The sequence below is a fragment of the Necator americanus genome, chromosome II, assembly GCF_031761385.1.
Source record: "Necator americanus strain Aroian chromosome II, whole genome shotgun sequence".
In the NCBI taxonomy this organism is placed as follows: Eukaryota; Metazoa; Nematoda; class Chromadorea; order Rhabditida; family Ancylostomatidae; genus Necator; species Necator americanus.
In genome coordinates, this window is record NC_087372.1 from 10,619,597 (window position 1) to 10,638,947 (window position 19,351).

The 19,351-nt window shown below is 39.5% G+C and overlaps 2 protein-coding genes across 2 annotated transcripts; both read left to right on the plus strand.

Moving 5' to 3' along the window:
* Positions 1–21: 21 nt before the first annotated feature.
* Positions 22–7,873, plus strand: RB195_017434 (uncharacterized protein; the record flags this gene model as incomplete). The annotated part of the gene is made up of 3 exons (XM_064184437.1): positions 22–82; positions 6,858–6,934; positions 7,751–7,873. 3 exons carry the CDS (start codon positions 22–24, stop codon positions 7,871–7,873), a joined length of 261 nt encoding a protein of 86 aa, XP_064040318.1.
* Positions 7,874–13,706: 5,833 nt separating this feature from the next.
* Positions 13,707–16,885, plus strand: RB195_017435 (uncharacterized protein; the record flags this gene model as incomplete). Its single annotated transcript, XM_064184438.1, has 10 exons — positions 13,707–13,810; positions 13,866–13,956; positions 14,021–14,109; positions 14,186–14,278; positions 14,683–14,767; positions 15,394–15,561; positions 15,856–15,969; positions 16,065–16,240; positions 16,357–16,541; positions 16,626–16,885. 10 exons carry the CDS (start codon positions 13,707–13,709, stop codon positions 16,883–16,885), a joined length of 1,365 nt encoding a protein of 454 aa, XP_064040319.1.
* Positions 16,886–19,351: the final 2,466 nt, after the last annotated feature.

Below are 19,351 nucleotides of genomic sequence, written 5' to 3' on the forward strand. Positions count from 1 at the left end.
ACATTATAACACTACTTGGTTATGGCAGCTGAGAGTTTCCGACGAGGGTCTCTGGAATTCATCGACTGTCTCCCCAGCAGAAGTTGGTTGTCGGTGAATGGACCAATCATAAGATCTCCGTACCACTTTTTCACTTGAGCAAGCGCAATTCCTTGCTCTTCAAATCTAGGGGCTAGTTTTACATAGATCAGCGGTGATCTCAGTGAATGAAGTATTGCAGTACAGGGATTTCTATGACGAGTTTTGTCTTTTCTAGAATTTTCTGAAAGCACTACGATTGTTTGTACTTTAGAAAGTCATTCCAGTGGTTGCATTGTCTCTGTCTAAATTGCTTTTCTAGGTTCTCCTCCTGAACACTAACAACCTCAAGCACCTTCCTGACTCGTCCTCCGAGCAATACAAGAGCAGAGTTGTGAATTGGGTCGTCGTCACTCTTTCTAAGTATTTCTATCCGGTGAATGTTTTTTTAAAGGTTGTCTCCTCCATAAAAAGAATTGGAAGGTTGTTTTCGCATTGTCGTATTTCTTAGTTCAGAGAACAGCAGAAAGTTCGGTCTCGTCTAACTTCATAATAATTCTTCCTTCGAAAAGAAAACTCTTAGCCTTAGCTTCACAAACCGTTTCATCAATTGAATAACACACAATGAAGGTGAAGTACGATCATAATCTCACAAAGTGAACTCCTGCAGTTTTGCACACTCTGACCAGGAAAAGTTCTTTTTTTTACAATGGTTGTTCAAAATGCGATAATCAGCTAAGCGACAGCTACTGCTCCCCTTTAAAACTTTGTGATGATCTACATTCTGTTACTATTATATTGTGAGCTAGCTTGTTCTGGTTGTTTACCAATGAAAAAAGCAAGAAATCAAAGTATAAATGGTACCAGTTTTCTCCGCATCTTCGAAGTTTCGTAGTTCTATATCACTTTGAAAGCGGAAAACTACTAAAAGAAGAATTTCCGACTATTTTAAAAAAGGACATAACTATGGTTTCACAGATACTTAACTGTTCAGAAAAATTCTTCCAAAAGTGACGTAGAAAAATTCCACCTTCGTTGCCAGTCCTGCATCGTTGAACTGCGTGGTTATAAAAACGGTGGGGACGGTCGAGTGATTTCTAATCATTAAGATATTGCCCCACCAAGACAAGATGTTGACGTAGCTAATTCTAAGCTAGTTCTAGATAAATGATCATGTACGGTTACGGATCAGACAATACTTTAATGATTAACGTCGAGGTGCCAAGTTTTTCCAATGCGATTTTTCTTCTGCGCATTTGATACTTCATGGTCATCATAGGTTGCAGTTCAATTTCATCGGATATGGTATCCGGTGATCCTTCGTTCTGTCTTATGATACTTTCTTTCACTCTTAATTTCACATTCATTGGTATCTCTTCCGTTTCAATTTCAATGAAAAATTGAATGATTGTTCATAAAAAGAATAGCGAATTCGCTTTAAAATTGCACATTTCTTTGAGGGACAGTGGCTGTCAAATGTCAGTGTCACTGTCAGTGGTTTTCATTATCCTTTATCTGTTGCTGTCGAAGATTCTGTTGGTGTCGTGGAGCTCTTCCCTAATAGTCTTAAGCAAAGCTTCATACGCAGTCGCCTATATGATTGTATTTGCAGTACACCGGAGTACAAAATATGTTCAGATAATAGCGAAGGTGATTGCATTACTTCTTGTGTTGTACATCTGATTTGCTGTGTGCAGTATGGTAACGAATACGTGGGAGAAACAGCTAGACCACTATGTATTAGACCTGTGTAAAGAATACCTGGACGGCTAAAGGAAATCATGTGGCTCCACTGCACTAGGTGCTCGTTGGTAGAAGATTTTGAAGTTGTGATCAGGGTCAAGAGCATAGTTGGGAAAACTTCCTCCTAAAAACGACCCCCCCCCCCCCCCTCGCGGACCCTCCCAAAAACGACCCCCTCATCTCGTTCCTACCAGTATAGCTGCCCATACAATCAAAATTTGGGTATAATAATAAAAAGAATTTAAAAAACAAATGAACGCCTAATAAATAAATTAAAATAATACGATATAATAAATAAATAACAAATTATTTTAAGAAATAGTAATGCTACAAGTAAAACAAAGTAAAAATATATATTGTAATACAGCGATATTAATGGAATAAATAATAACTAGAAATTATATGTTCATGTTGATTATATGTTCAAGATGACGCGTGACGTGTGCCAGATGGAAGAAGATCAAGAAAAATAATCGAGGTAGAAAAGCATTCAACCTCTCGATGGAGCGATCTAAACAAGGTTAGAATATTGTGTTTGATTTTCTGTAGAATTTCTGTAATAAGATGTCTTCCAGGTAGCTCGTCTGGAGATGTGGAACAGTGCAGTGAGAAGACAGCAGAGGAAGATGTTTATTGGAATTTGCTTATATAATAAATTTGATAAATGGTTTTAATTTTCTATGTCGAGCAGCAAAGACCTCGAGCGAATAGACTGCTCGAGTAGTTCTTGATGATCCTGGACTTCGCGGTCACGCTTCCTTTGCGGTTTAACAGCGTTTCGTTTCACAGCTCAAGTCTGAGCAGAAATAATGATAATAGCAGAAAACATTTTGTAACGAATTTCAAAAAGCTCACAAATAGACTGGAAAAAAGTGTTTGCAAAAAAAAACCTTTACCACTAGCGCGATGATCATTATCAAAGCGATTAATCCGAGTACTGTGAAAAGAATAGTAGAGGATCGATCAGAGGGTGGAGCTGTCGTCGTCGTCGTCTTATGTTGAGATGTGAGCCATGCATCTCTCAATTTTTTCTTCTTTGGCAACCACTCCGCTGAAGGTCTTGGTTCGGAGTTAAATTCTTAAAACCGCATGGAGCTCTCGTCAGGAGTAAGGGAGGAAATATCCTGGTACATCTGTAAATACTGCAATTAGTGTATGAATAGATCCAATAAATGATTATCATTAGTCGAGGAGATTAAAAGACGTGTCAAGATAATAAAAAAGGCTAACTAGAAGGCAGTCAGTTTGTCGAAGATGCTACCGGTAGGTCGCGACCCATTCCACACTGGCTACTCATCAAAAATATCCTCTAGGTATATTTGCTCGGATTAGTGCGAGGTAGACGTTACTGCAGGAATTAGAAGTGAGTCAGTGTATATGTAGACATATAATTTAAAAAGATAAGTGAGGTCTAAATGTGTATTCGGGAACACAATTGTACTGTTTGACATTGATAAAGAGATGACCAAAGTTCGATCCCCGCAAGAACCATTATTTTTGCAAAACGAAAAAACAGCTGGAAAAGAAGGAGAACACCTTTTAAAACAATTTTCACACTATTTCCAACTATTAACAAACAATCTTACTCATCGTCAATGGAAATGAACAGATAAGAGTTCGATCCCCGCCGGAATCTAGATTTTTGCAAAACCGAAAAAAAAAATCACTGAGGAGAACATTTCACCGGTAATTTTTTGAAATTGTATTAAGGGCACTGTTTGCCACATAAAAACATTGTATAGAGGTTATTTTAGCGATTAAAACCAGGTCTTAATTGGAAATAACTGCTGGGCAGGTCGGATTTTGTTACCTTGAAGTGAACATGAATAACTCACTAACGAAGAGGTATAAGAAGATAAAGCTGGCTGCGTTGTGTAGAGGAAGATTTGCGCTATAAAACGGTCAAAAAATCCTTTGCAGGGACCCTCTGGTTTTTTTGAAACCTAGTTGTTGAGAAAGAAAAAGTTGAGAAATTTGGCATTTTTCTCAACATTTTCTCAACTAGCTTTTTTAGAGACGAAAACTGCCTGTAAAAAAGTAAAAATTATGATGGCAAAAATCTTCCTCTACAACATACTTCAAACTGAATTGGTTTATAAACCATGAGCAGAGTTATGGAAAATTGTTTGAAGTCACACAGATTTTGACGCGTTGCCGAAAATCTGAGATTTCGCTCTTTTTCCCGCTGCGAGGATGCGGTAGCGCCGTTGAAAAATTCGACTTCATATTTGGATAGAGCATCAAGGAAAACCCTTGACTGCAAATTTTCGCCTCTGTAGGTGTTCTGGTTCTCTCAAAAGCTAGTTGAGAAAAACTCGGAAATTTGAGGCAAAAATGAGGATTTTTCTCAACTAGGTTTCAAAAAGACTAGGAAAGCTAGAGGCACCAAACTTTGTAGAAATATAGAAGAAATCTCTCTCTACAGATCGCATAAAATTCGCTTTGTGCGTAGATATTCAGAAACTCGTGAAGCCTACTTTGTACTAACTTTAACCCTAACTGCACCTTTAGATGTCTTTTTTTCGCTCAGTTGCAGCATTATAACTGTTTTTTCGACTGAAAGTAAGAAGTTCGACACTGTAGGATGAGAAATTTGCTCTTTAAATTCTTTTACACTAAATGCAAAAATAGCACTTTCGCAGGGATTGATCCCTGACAGTCACAATAAAAAACATCGCGGAATCTCGTTGAGCCACCCAATCTTGGTGAATTACCAGCATCAGCCCTCTTTCAACAGAGCATTTAAGGGCCAATTAACAGTTGTCCTTATCGAAGTCTTTGTAGTCGCGCACAAATAAGTTTGCACTACACTTACCAACTTGAGCCAGCGTACTTGCTTTTCATTGCAGCTATGCTTCTACTTTTACTTAGTGCTTTTACACTTCTGTTAGCTTCTGAAGATCTCGTTTTTCATCAGTTCCTAAGCGAATTTTCGACGCTGCGTTCCCGTGCAACTGCGGATCTTCAATATATTGAATTGGCTGTGACGAAGAGTGCCGAAGCACTGTGCAAGCTATGAAGATTGCCTTTTATGGTCTCTTAGTACTCAATACGAAGTCACCTCTGGTTAGTTTCATTTCTTTCATATAAATTAGCAACACAAAATTTTGTAGTGTAGACTGTAATTTTGCAATTTTGCTTTGTAGAACTGTAATTTTGTAGTGCTTAGACTTGATGGATTTGACAACAAGTCGATTTTTTGAAAGAATAAAAACTTTTAGGTAGTTAGTTGCATTTAAAATAATTGGTTACCTATTTTATCACATCACAACATTATCACGTTATTTATTATGCATCACATTTATTCAAGATTTCAATTGTTTGCGCTAATTCAAAAGTAACCGAGAGGCTTGTTTATAGAAATCTTGATGTTTTAGAGAGGATGCTATTGTCACTGGTACGTTTCCTTCGTCTACGAGCTTCTTCTTTCTCCTTTCTGAAGGCTTTCTTTTTCGTTCAGGTAATATGGACTCCCTTACCGCCTTGCACGTACGCGACTTATGATTTTTCACGGTTTGTGCCACCAAAGCGACTCCGACGTCATCAAGCATCAGTTAGAGCAGCAAAAAATGCTAAGTCGTCCATCTTCAAGATTGGCTCAAAAAGCGCAGTAATTTCATCACCGGAATTATGAAGAATAAATTTTTTAAAAATCATTTTTTGGTTTGTGTAACCTCTTTTTATCCTAACTTTTTATGCTACTATAGTCTTCCTCAACTGCAACAGCGAGTCTTCTTCAATCGGTTATTCGAATATTAAACAAATTTATTTATTCTATATCATTTATTTTTATATTAAACAGAACTCAAGTACTGAATATGCATCATTGACGTTTTTTCTTCTTTGAGACAACTCTTCCATTTTTTTGTCGCAAATATCGGGACCTGAAAAAAAGCCTTACAATACGTTTCAGTTGTTAATATCTTCTGATATGCGGTAAAAACATACCATTCACTGCTGATCCTCCTTCAAGTTTCAGCACTACGTCTGAAAAAAAGCAGTTTTCACTTCTGTTTTTCTTTCTTGATTTTCCCACCCCTCTTACGACCCCCTTGTTGAAAAATTCTCAATACACGCTTGACCCTGGTTGTGATCACGATTTTGGCGCGCGAACATATCGTTGCGGCGCGCAAAGACTTTTGGATCCACCCCAAGGGCCCAAAGATGAATCGCAAAAAGAAATGCTTCTGCATTACGCGAGAACTCGTACCCTATTTAAGACTGATATTTGATTGCACTAGTCACCTCACAACAGGTATCTAGCAGTGGCAGGGAGTAATCTAATCCTAACGTACGATTTTCTCTGCTTCTTTTCTATGAGGGTCAACCATAAACTTAGGACTTTCTTTGTTTGGCGCATTGGTCGTTTCATCGGATTAATCACGTTCGATTTCATCCTTTCAGACTTTGAAGAAGGCGATAGTGCAGAAAAGTTAGCTACGAGTAAAGGATAGTAACAACCCCATGTCAGGCTCAATTAAAGAAATTAATTATTGAAAGGTCAATATGCCGAGGAAATCTAAAAAAATCCAAATCTAAAAAAAATGCCTTCATGAAAGATTTTCATAAAAGAGTGGTCGATTGTTTCATGATCGTTCATTGAATGATTGCTCATAAAAGAATGACGTATAAGTTTTCAAATTGTGCTTTCCTTTTAAAGACGGTGGCCGTCGAATGTCAGTTGTATGAATAATTTCTGCATCCAAATAGCTCTAACACGAAATTCCAACTATTCCGATTATTTATTAACCAACGTTATTTTAGTTTTTATAAGCTGCTTTCACTAATTCTTCTCACTGCGAATTATCGCTAGTCTATGGGATTGGGACAAAAAAAAAGTATTTCGATCTCTTTTCACCTCTAGTTTCTTCAACCACAAGGAAGAAAATTTGGTTAATTCATTTCATTTTATTCGTTTCCAAAAACCTGTTAAATAAGAATTTAGCTTAATAACGCCATTTTTATTATAAAAACACTGAGCTAGTTATCGGCTGGCTCCGCAAGTCATTGTTTAGGCCAAGACACGTTTCAAGACCTCAACGATTACCAGTTGCAGTAAAACGCGTTGACGCATCCGAAGTGGTTTGATACTTCAGTGCCTTTATCCTCTGACTTCAATACTTATGCTGACGTGACTGACGCTGACTTATGCTTAAAGAACGGAATGGGCAAGGCAAGAATGATTCAGCCGTTTTTGTCACACTGATCACTTGAGTTTTGTGATTCCTTACACAAATTTCAAGAAGAGACTATAAATTTCCGTTTGTTTTTTTTTTCATTCGCATTCGCATGAACTCGTTTTTCAACATAGATCTTCCATGTTTATTGATTTTATTCGCTCAGATGCCAGAAAACAGTCTTCAGTCTTTTTACATTTGGCCTCTGGCTTATCAACTGAATTCCGTCCTTTCGAAATGAGCCTATCAGCACCCTTGCAGTCGTCACTGATCAGTAAAATGTATATTCACTCTTTGTTGCTGACCAGTTTCAAACTGAAATAATCATAATGTCTCATTTGAAATTATATATCCTGCTCTTATTCGAGTGGTTCAAAAAAAACTTTCTATGGTCTTCAATATGTCTCAAATGTCATTTTTTCGTTTCGTAAATATTTTTCACAATTGTAATCATTATTTTAATATTTTTTAATTGAAAAACTTCTATGGTGGTTGTTAAGATAAACAATCGATGAAAGATACAGTATGAGATGTCTAAAGTCTAAAATGACAAGATGACCATGACTGATGAAAATGACGAAGATGACCCAGTAGCCTCAGCAGTTGTCTCAAAAGAATGCTTCACGAGTGTTGAGTGAATGATGAAAAAACCCCTTTAAACTACTAGAAGAACGTTTTATCAGTACTAATTTCGCATTTGGAACTCGTATCCAAGCACAACTCCTAGGATTCTTTCATGTAACAGAGAAATTTTTAATTGTCTGCTCTGTCGTGTATGTTTATATGTTTCGCAAACACGAGCCTCTTTCCAGAAGTTCCAACTATTCACCGTCGTGGCTCTGCATTCTTGGAAATCCAGTTTTGTGCTGAGAATCACAACCGTCGCACTTGTTCAACGGAAACAATTGCAAGAAATCGGGAATGGTGTAATCTGATCTCGTTAAGTACTGATAGAATCAACGAGATAAGATCTTTCACAAAGATCAGTTTGAGTACACCCGCCAGTAGCGAGGTAAAAATTTACCACGAAAATTTGTATATTCGGAGCTCTTGCTTCTGAGTTATATATGCAAGTACAAACGTATCGAATTCCGGAAAATTTGCTTGGTTGAGTGCAAAGCTTCTGCGTTTGAATCATCATTCCTCACGTTGCGTCTACTGTTGTTACTGTGTTCACTGAGTGTTTACTATTTAATAACTACTCAGAATATTTTCTAATATCTGACACTGGTGGCCTTTTTTTTCTCAAATATGTACAAATCCCACGTCGCATTCATTAGTTATTTCAGATTTCCGATTTTCGGTTTTCCACTTCATATCGTAAACGTTCCGTTTTCGAATGGAAAGTGGTGACGTTTCTCGTAACAAACTATTAGGTTTAGTCAAACTACTAGGTTTAGTCGAAAGTCATCGGACAAATTGACAACATTTTTATTTATCTTAAATTTTTTGAACGATAACCATGAAACATTTGAAATATGCCCCAATGGCATCGATGATCTTGTGCAAACGTTAAGGCAGATCTTCCTCCAGAACGCTGAAGACTGATCCTTCAAGGACTGCTCGAGTAGCTTTTGATGTCGTCACGGGTTTGGAAGTCTTGACCATCCAGCTAACGTTGGAGATATGAGAAAAGGTGGTAATCCGAGAGACCCAGGTTTGAGGAATACGGTGGGTGGGATAAAATGGTCCAGCCGAACTTCATCAGTTCAGCCTTGCTCGTTCTTGCAATGTGTGACTGAGCGTTGTCGTGCTGGAAGTAGACTTTGTGCTGCTGCAAACGTACATTTGTTTTTAAATTCCTCAGTTGTTCGATATAGACGAGTGCAGTCACTGTACATCCCTCGGCGAGCAGTATTCGACTCTGTGATGTATAACCTTTTTGGCGTGTACGTTGAGTTTAACGACGTCTTCTGCATCCGCACCTTCGTCAACCCATTAGGCACGCAAGTGAATGTTAGAATAAGGAAACCAAATCTCATCCCAGGTGACAAAGTGCTCAAGCCACTTATGGGTGCGCTTGAGCGTGTGTGCCATACAGCGCAGCAGTCCATGTCACAGTGCGTCAGAGCATGTGGTACCCATCGACCTAGTTTTCGCACCTTGCAGATTCACTTCAAAGCGCGAACAACTGTGGTTTGATCCACCGCAAGAGCGACTGTCAGCTCGCAAGTGGTTTGATACGGATCGGCTTTCATCTGTCTCCACAGCAGGTCCAAACCCAACTCCATCGGGCGTCCTGAACGGTCTCCATCTTTTATGGAATAGTGGCCTGACGCGAACTTCGAGTCTCACCTACGTTTAGTAGGCTATACGTCTAGCGGGGGTTTGCTCCGGGTAATCTTTCTTTAGACGTCTATCGGTAGTCGGGTTCCTTGGCCAGATAAATGAAGAAAGTGTATGACGTTGCGGAGGTGGAGTGACGACGGCTTAAAATTGCGCGACATGGTGGAAGCAAAGGAACTAGCTCATTGTAATTGTTAACCTACACTTCGAAGAGCCTTTTATACTCTATCAAACGGTAGTTAACAGGTTCATTTTCGTTAGCTCTTTGCTGAGTGATGATCTCTAGAAGTCATCACTACCATATCATCCGAGAACCTTCGACTAAACGTAATATATATGCGCGCCTTTGTGCACGCGCCGTACAGAAGCGAGCAGTCGAAGATTAGCGATGTCTCTGAACTAGCCTATTCGAATAAATCCAATGAATATGCTGAGGATCCAATGTATACAACGGGACGTGTTCTAACTACCTCGTAATTGCACACACCATCCCCACGCCGTTTTTTTAGGACGATTGGGGGAAGCTGAGCGGATTCACGCTAGGTTCTGCGATCCACAACCCGGATTCTATGGGTTCTCTGAGGTTTCCAAACTGCGCAAATTTCATGATACGCTGCCTTTAAGTGGTCAAACGTACAACATTAAAACTGCTATTAAGCATATGTTCTTCCCTTAACGCGATGTCGGCAGGTTATTTATGGGTAATGTCAATAAATAAGTTTAGTTATGCCGTCTTCAATATCGTGTAATAAGCGCGACAAATACGTCGTCAGTCATGAGACCGCTCGATATCGGAATCAATTGTTAGCATCTGAATACCTGTTGACTGTTTATTTACGGTATGATAGGATCGAACAACAGCTTCGCATGTATTGACACAAATCAGTGATAAGTTCTCGTTCTTTTCTTCTATTTACTTCTTCATTAGTTATAAGTTCTGCTTTCTAAATTATGCCATCAATACTCAATTCTTTTAGAAAACTGAGTCTTGTTAGTAGCTCTTTGTTTGAAAATACATTATTTTAATATCAATATTGACACTAGTATTATTTTAATTGTCCTCATTTTATAATTCTTTTTATGTACAAAGTGCTTAAATTTTTTCCAGAAATTTTCTATTCACATGACATTGGACACCTTAATTCAATCATCAAAAATTCCATTTTCTCGTGGACATAAACTTTTTGTGATAATGTAATTTTCTGTCTTTTTTTTTGCAGAGGCACTCCGTCTGTTTCCAGCTCTAATTTCTAGCTCTTCCTCTTCCCACTTGGTATGTAGCACGCCTATTTGGATTAATTCTTCTCATCTTGAGATGTACCATACCACTGCCTACCAGCATCGACCCAGAATCTTGATCAAAATCCACAAAAGGAAATCATTAGTGGGTCCAAGGATTTCCGTAAAATGTCATTCATACCTTCTAAGGATTCATTGACTTCGTCAATCTAAGGAGCAGCGGCACTCCCAATTTCATGGAAATCTCTCTGTTTTGCCTGAAACGCTTGACTCCATTTTCTTCATGTGAATTTTGAAGAACATGTCGAGTAAATGTGTGCGTTTACTTTAATCTCTAGGATAAATTGTGTTTTAATTATTCATGTTGTATACGATTTCCTATCATGTGACCATTTTGTGCGCAGTTCATGGAAATAAAAATTAAAATAAATATTTAGCAAAACTTTGAGGCACCAAATTCCGAAGTGCTAAAAACTATCGAAACGTCACTCATGGAATGCACCACCTGTAAAAGATAAGAGATTCTCGAAACTCTTTCTATATCCATAGCGATTGATAGAACAAACGAAAAAGTTCTATCACCACAAATCAAACGATCAAGTCCAAATTGGAAGGCGTACGAAGCTAATTTCATGTTCAAAAGACAATCATAACTAAAGGCATCATACCACCACGCGGTGAAGGGAATCGCGTGAAAAGGTGAACATGAGGCTGTAGATTGCTGAATCTGGCGTGGTTCTGCTCAGCTCTCCCTAACCGTCGTAGAAAAAAACGACGTGGAAACTGTCATAGTTCATACAAGGTTCTCTAGAACGCTCCTATTTGTACACGTTCCAGCCCCGTCAGTAGCCAATTCATTGGTTTCAATTGAAAGGGTTCGTGAGGGAACCTCATAAATCCGCAGCCGCTCGCTCGTGCAAAATAGTAAAGCGTTTTCACTTGCATCATAGGAACAAACACGATATCCGTTTTCTCACTATGATTACGGAGAGATCAACCCTCTCCGGAACCCACGATCTACAGCCCCATCTCCAACTTTTCCTGCAGATTCGCTCATCTTGTCAGATCCGTTGTATGCTGTCCTTAAAGGCATCACCCCACGAATCTGATGTGGTACGGATTTCAAATGGAGTAGTCATATACGAGATAGTAGATTATGAAGAGGGGGGTGATTCCGTCCATTTCTTCCTAATTGCCGTAAAAAACGGCCTGGGAGATGCGGCGCGCTCCAATCAAACTCCTAGTAGAAAATAGTGCGCCGGAAAGCTCGAAGCTGTATCTTCCGGGCTGTTTTCTACGGCAATTAGGAAGAAACGAACGGAATCACCCTTCTCTCAATAAACTCCGATCCCGATTACGAATACTCCATCGGAAACCCGTATAACCCCTGATTCGAGGAGTGATGCTTTTAATCCTTCGATAATAAAGGATTCACCAAAGAAAAGGGAAAAATCTGTCCAAAACAGTCAGACATGTCAAAATGCTCCAAGTTTCTTTTCAGGATAGTTCGTCAAATTTTCGGAGTAGGTTGTAGGTCCTTCTAACCTCACACCTAAACATATTGAGGTAAATCAAATAAATATTATATGTGGTAAAAAGTGGGTAATGTTTAAAATCGTTCTTAATCGGAACCAAGAAATCTTCGTATTCAACAACTGTACATGTTAGCTCAATTCTGTAAATACACCATTTATGTTGAACCTTCTGGTAAACTGTATGTTTTATTCCTCCCTATGACTTTCTCCATACGCGCTTCCCACGTTGATCGCAGCAAACTGAAGGTGAGGAAAGGAGCAAGAAAGAAATTGGCTCCACTTTTCGGCAGTGTATTGTGTGTAGTTATAATCATCGTTACTAACTGTTTTTCCCGAAAAAAAAATTGACTCATATTCCTTATCTGAGGCTCAAAAGGGCATCCCGTCTATCTGCCTGTCTGTTTGCATGTTTTCTACAACTTCTAGGTTGAATTGTGACTTAGTGACTCATACAGTCATCCTTATCTTACATCGACTATTTCGCTTCCAGTTCACGGAAATACTGAGCAAAACTTAGGCTAGAAAACGACGAAATACTGAAACTCTTAGAAAATCGGTTATGGCATGCGGGAGTTATGGTAGGTAAGAGATTCTAGGAATTCTTTCCATAGCTGCTTATTACGTCCCTTTTTCGACCTATACATCTGATTTCGCAATTTAATAAATTACTTGATTGCTTTATCTTTTGAAAATATGAAGGTAAACCTATAAAATGTCTTATCATGACGCTAGAAAATCTACCGAATTTGTTCTGGTTCAATAGATGTGAGCTCCGCAAAATTCCACATCCTCGCCAAAAACACTATTTATTCTGCAGAAGATGATGCAAAACTCCAAGTTACACGACCAACATTTTTACGAACACTACTGAATCCTTCCGTATTCGAGAAATCCCGGAGATGTGATTAGAACCGGATTTCTTGTTTTCGTATCTTTAAAGATCACAGCTGGACATTTATATCATCCACTAGATGATTCGATTTAATTCGTGACTATACATGTGCAGTGCATTCGCTTGCAGTTTTGATCAAGCATCAGATGAAGTCAGTCAGGTGACCTAAAAGAAAGATCAAGCAACATTTTCTTTTTAATGATCACCATTCTCTCAAGAAGTCCTTGAACTTTTAAATGAACTATTGTTTACACTTAGCATAGGACTATATTTTTGAATAAAAATGAGTATAAGCCTATGTTAGAAAGAAAAAAATTCATCTCCTTCATTTCAATGATCCTATGGTAACCTTCTTCTATAACTCGAAATACCTTTTCTCGAAGGATTTTTTCTTGAAATAAATGGTATGATACTCAAGAATTGAATAATGTACCTCTGGATTTTGTACAGCACTTATGTCTTGAGAGTAAATCAGGATTGTTTACTATACATAGAGCACTACATTTTCACTTTACTCGGCGACGCAACTAAAATTTATCTGTAAAGAAAAATTTGATTTATATGATGATTTGATCTAAATGCAACACTCAATCATTTTGTGTTTTCGTCGCCTGGAACTCTACAGCACTTGACTCTCTCTTTAAATATTACTTTTACGGTAGGGTTAATACAACATGAAACCTGTTAGAATTGAAATCGGATTCTCTCAAGTTCCAATTCGCAAACGTACGAAATTGTATCGTTTTGACTCGAGTGTAGTTTTGTTGCTCATTTGAAACACAATCGTGCGTGCACGTGCTATTCAGTGCCTTTAAGATGACAATCTCTGTGGCCGTCACTGATGTGGACTGCAAATTACCGGGGAAATTCGAAATTGATCCGAAGACACCGGCAAAACCAGCAAAGACCAAGAAGATATCGTAGGTGTATTTTAAAAAGATTAAATGCTTCGGAAACGCTTTGCTGTCATTCCAGAACAACCTTTGCACTTATTAATCTAATAAAAGGAATGGTTGGCCCTGGATGTTTTAATCTTCCGATGGCCTTCAAACAAGCGGGTCTTTGGGTAAGTTTATTAATTTCTATAAAACTCAGTGGATCTCAAATGTCATCTTAACACCGATATTAAGACTGCCTTCGGTGTTGATTTTCTGTTCGGCATCGTCTCCATTATTTGTATGGTGAAACTCGTCGTAAGTGCACAATACTTGTGCAAAAGGTGAGATCTGTTGTTCTTTCGTCGAAATTTCAGTGAATCGAAATTCGCCGAAACTGCAATAAATTTCTTCGCTTAGAAATAGATGCGGAACCCTGGATTACGGACAGTTGGCGCAGGAAGCATTTGCCACCAGCTGGAAACCTCTTGCAAAGTTTAAATATGCGGCGAGGTAAGGAAAATTAAAGGCATCACCCCACGAATCTGAGATGGTACGGATTTCAGGTGGACTATTCGTATACGGGATCGTAGATTATGGAGAGAAGGGTGATTCCGTCCATTTCTTCCTAACTGCTGTAAAAAACGGTCCAGAAAATACGGCTTCGAGCGTTCCGGCGCGCTATTTTCTACAACGAGTTCGACTGGAGCGCGCCAGCCTTGTGCACGCGCCACATTTTCCGGGCCGTTTTCTTAAAGCAATAAGGAAGAAATGGACGGAATCATCCCCTTTCTATAATCCCTTATAAGAATACTCCACCTGAAATCCGTACCACCTCAGATTCGTGGGGCGATGCCTTTAAGAGGAAACTGAGTATTAAGAGGTATAAAGCGAGAAAAGAACACCCTCTTTCTCAGATGGTTCGTTAACTGCTGTCTAATCTTTCTTCAACTCGGCATCTGCAGTGTTTTTTATATTTTCGTCGTCGAACATGCTAAAGAGGTGAACGTTTATTTTTTCACATAGAGAATGAGTGACAAACGCTTTTCAGTACATTTAATATTTATTGTCTAATTTTAAAATCTAATCTAAAATTTAACTTTAAAATCCTTTTTTTTTGTTTGCAAAAGGGTTTTTAGTTCATTCAAATGTTTCAGGTTGAAGTTCAGACAATAGGCACAAAAATTTACAAGTTCTGCTCCGGATAGAGTATTCATTCATAATTAAACAGAAAAACCGAATACGTCCTCTGATAAACCTTTTTGCATTGCTTCCCTCTGCTCTAAATGAAATTTTGTCTGGTCAAACTAACTTGACAATGTTTCATTGGCCCCGGTGCAGTTCCATAAGGGGCTGCGGTCTGATTGGCATGTGAAGCCTGCTATGAAGCTGAGACCCTCCCTCCGCATTCCGACTACAGAATCAAGGATACCACCTTGAACCGCTCGCTCCACCACCGCGCCGCTACGGGCCGCCCACGTAATTGTGTCAAACTTCGATCCGACTATAAGCCTTTCCGTTCTGTCTTAATGCAGTACCAAGATACTTCAATCGATTAATTATTTTTATATGACGTTTATTCTTTAAGCCATTGTTTCCGTACAATTTCGACATGTTAACATTTTCAGATCGTTGATCTTATTTGGCCTGAAAATGGTCTCTCACGTGACAACTATTTCCTATTTGCACTGCCAGCATTTCTACTAATATCGTTGGTCCGAAGTATACATATATTATCGTATATTGCTCTATTCGGAAATATTCTTATGACAGCATGCTTATCTATCATTCTATATGTGGGTTAAGTCTACCTGCATTCAAGAGAAAAAAAAACTTTTTGGAAAAAAATCAAAATCAATGTTGGGAAAAATGTAGTTGGGGGCACTCAGTGGCCCCTTCATTTCTCTACACTCTAACTTACTTTTTTGTCTTAGTAACTTTACAAGTTATAAGTTTACATGTCATAGATGCTCCGAGACTAATGATTAGGTCTTAGGGCCCCGATCGATTGGATTGTTACTTCGAGAAATAAGGGCGCCACTGAGTGCCCCCCACTCAGCTACATTTTATCCTTAATATTTATTTTACAGGAATTGGTAAGCGCTCATCATATCCCCACTAAGGATTTGCCAGCAATCACCACTTTTGACGGGGTTGTCGTCTCAGCTGGATCAATACTCTACGCTCTCGAAGGTCAAGCAATGGTAGGTCTTGATTGGAATATCAGCTTCAGGCAACGGCAAGTTTTGACTGAAATTTCAATCTATCAATTTTTTTTCCTATCAATTCCTGTATTTAGGTGCTACCGTTGGAAAATAAAATGAAGCATCCAGAAGATATGAAAGGCTTCAATGGCGTGCTATCCACAGGTGTCGCGTTGGTGACTTTGATCTATGCCGGTTGCGGCTTTTTTGGATATATCACCTATGGGGATGCGGTGAAAGGAAGCATAACGTTGAATTTGTCGGATTCACCGTGAGTTTCCCGTATTTCTAAGCGGATTCTCTGATATGAGGACAGTCTTATTCACAGGGGGCTTGAAATGAAACTCGAAGACAGGTTTGATTTTTCCGCAATTTCGATGTTTTCAGGATAAATATATCAGTGAAAGCCATGCTCCTCTCTGTGGTCTACTCTGGTTTTCTTATCCAGCAATATCCGCTAGTGCACATGCTTTGGCCACTTGCCAAACAATCGCTACGCCGCAAAGAAGTTAGAAGATCTTATATCATTGGGTTGGAGTATCTCTTCCGCTCCTCTATAGTATTTATTGCTTGTGAGTTATTTAATTTTTTTTAAAATTTCCAGAGATAAGTCTAGATGCAAAGAATAGAAGTCATTGAATCTTTGAGATTTTCAGTGGGTCTCTCCTGGTTGATCCCGAATCTCGAACAAATCATGTCACTTGTTGGGGTTACCTCTGGAATGATGTTGGCTTTAGTGTTGCCATCCTTAATCGAAACTGTCGTCTTCTTCAGCGAATGGCGGAAGAATCATCCAAATTGGAAATTTTATATACTTATTAGCTTGAATATTTTCTATATCACATTAGGTTTGTTTTTTGTTGTCACAGGCCTCCAAGCGAACATCTTAGATTTGATGCATAGAGACTCAAGTTAGAATAATCTATTACGGGATTGCATGTACATAGTTTGCTTATAAATTTGTATCTAAAGGTCTCCTTATCTCCGGATCATTTCTCCTAGAAACAGCGCAGCGAAATCTTTCATGATTGCTTAAAAGCATCACCCCACGAATCTGAGGTGATACGGCTTCGAGCACTCCTGTGCGCCATTTTCTACGACGAGTTCGATTGGAGCGCGCACCGCATGTTCCGGGCCGTTTTTTTGTGGCAATTAAGAAGAAATGGACGGAATCACCCCCCCTCTCCATAATGTACTATCCCGTATACGAATACTCCACCGCTCCATAATCTACGATCCCGTATACGAATACTCCGTACCACCTCAGATTCGTGGGATGATGCCTTTAAATGTATCACCCCACGAATCTAGTGCTGCGGGTTTCAAGTGGGTTATGCCTATACGGGGTCTTGGATTATGGGGAACAGGGTGATTCCGTTCATTTCTTCCTAATTTCCGTAAAAAGGGTCCGGAAGATTCGAGCGTTCCGGGGCGCTACTTTAAGAGTTCGATTGGAGCGAGTCTTGCCTTGCGCACGCACCTCATCTTCCCGGGCCATTTTTTTACGGCAATTAGGAAGAAATGGACGGAATCACTCTCCTCCCCATAGTCTGCGACTCCACCTAAAACCCGCACCACCCCAGATTCGTGGGTTGATGCCTTCAAAGCTTCGTTGACGGCTTTATATCAAAGTCATGTATTCACAGAACTATCAAGACGGCTGTTGCGCCCGTGTTAAAGTTAAGGCTGCCCGACAGAGTCCACAGCCGCACGGGGGGCTCCGTCTGCGCGGTCTGCGGTTTGATGGTTATTGAGCCCACGGCTGTGAACGCTGAACAATTCTGCGGGCAGCCTAAAACTCAGCTTTTTCATATTGCCTCAGAAGAATAAATAACTTATGTGTAAGACACCAATGGCGGGTGTAGCGCAGTGGAAAAGAGGTTCACTGTAACCGCATGATCGAAGGTTTGAAACCGCCACAGCTCCTACCAAGCCGTCCATCCCTACGAGGTGGACAGATTGGCACCAGACTTATCTGCGAGGATAGAAACATTGGTTCGTCATTCGGTTATTCGGTACAACTCAAGCGGTTCGATACGCAAGAGACTTTATTCTTTGTCCTTGATTCTTCTGTAGAATACTTGAATACAGTAAGAGTCCTGAATATACGGCAAAAACGAGTGGAAAAGGAGACTAATAAGTTCTTACCTGTGAACGAACTCTACACTGAGATGTTTGAGGGTTCTAATCTCCTGGCTTATATGCGGGTGGCACTCTAAATGCAAGCGATGTACCAGTACTACCGCGGAGGCCGTAAACACTGCTGCGATAGGGTAATTGAGATAAACGTTGCTGTTTTGGGTACGGATCCTTGATCTTGGTACTTGAACTCTCTTTTGTAGGAACTCATGAAGAGAGCTTGATGCAAATGAAGCATTGAGGAATGGCGATTATGGTGAGGTTAGAATTATGCGATCATTGTGCTGTGTTCCGATACTTTCCCACCGATACACCGAAGACGTCTGTGCAGTAGGACCCTCGCTAGACCCTCCTTTTAATCGGAAGCGAGCCGCTATCTGGGCTGTAATGATACGCTTGAGATTATCTGAGACAAACACCTCGGCTTCTAACGTGACGTGAAGAACGTTTTGCACCTGAGATATCTATGACTGATGGCTATTCCCTTGTATGTTTGATCATCTTCTCAATACTTCTAAGCACGGGGGGAATCGGAGTCGGCGTCACCATTAATAGGTTTCCAAGTGCTGTCGTCTACTTCACAATATTTTCATTGTTCTTGAAAGCGAATGCGGCAGGACTAAGCATAGCTAAGAATAAAAGCTAAAAATTATTAAAATAATTTTCAGCTGTTAAGCAACATGATGCCTAGTATCCCATCGTTTTTTTTTTCGCCAGTTAAACACATTCACTTGTCTGTTACGAGCTACTTCTAATGTCTTCTTCTCCGAAATGAAGGCATGCTTTTTATTGGAAGGTTCTCACGAATAACTAAAATGTGAAAGACGGGTATTAGGTGTTAGTTTTCAAGTCAACACATAGTTTGTTCAAACAGCTGTTGGTGCTCCACGTAGATATTTGACTAGATGCCTATTCAAGTAAAACTAATGAATAGTCTGCTGAGGGAAGCAGACCGTGTACGAACAAAAATACGCCGTTTTTCTACGACGATTAGGGGAAATTGCGCGGCACTTCACTCATATTCGTAATCTACATCAATTTAATCCCGAACTCCATATTTTCCATGACACTACGTCAATTTCGTCGTACGCTCTCTTTAAACTAGTAAAGATAATTTTTTTTGTTAACAATAACAATCAGAAACAGTAACAAGATTCGTCCACATTACAAATATAGAATTCAAATCAAGCCCAATGCTAGCAACAAACGACACATGAAATCCACAAAGAAAGACTTATTAAAA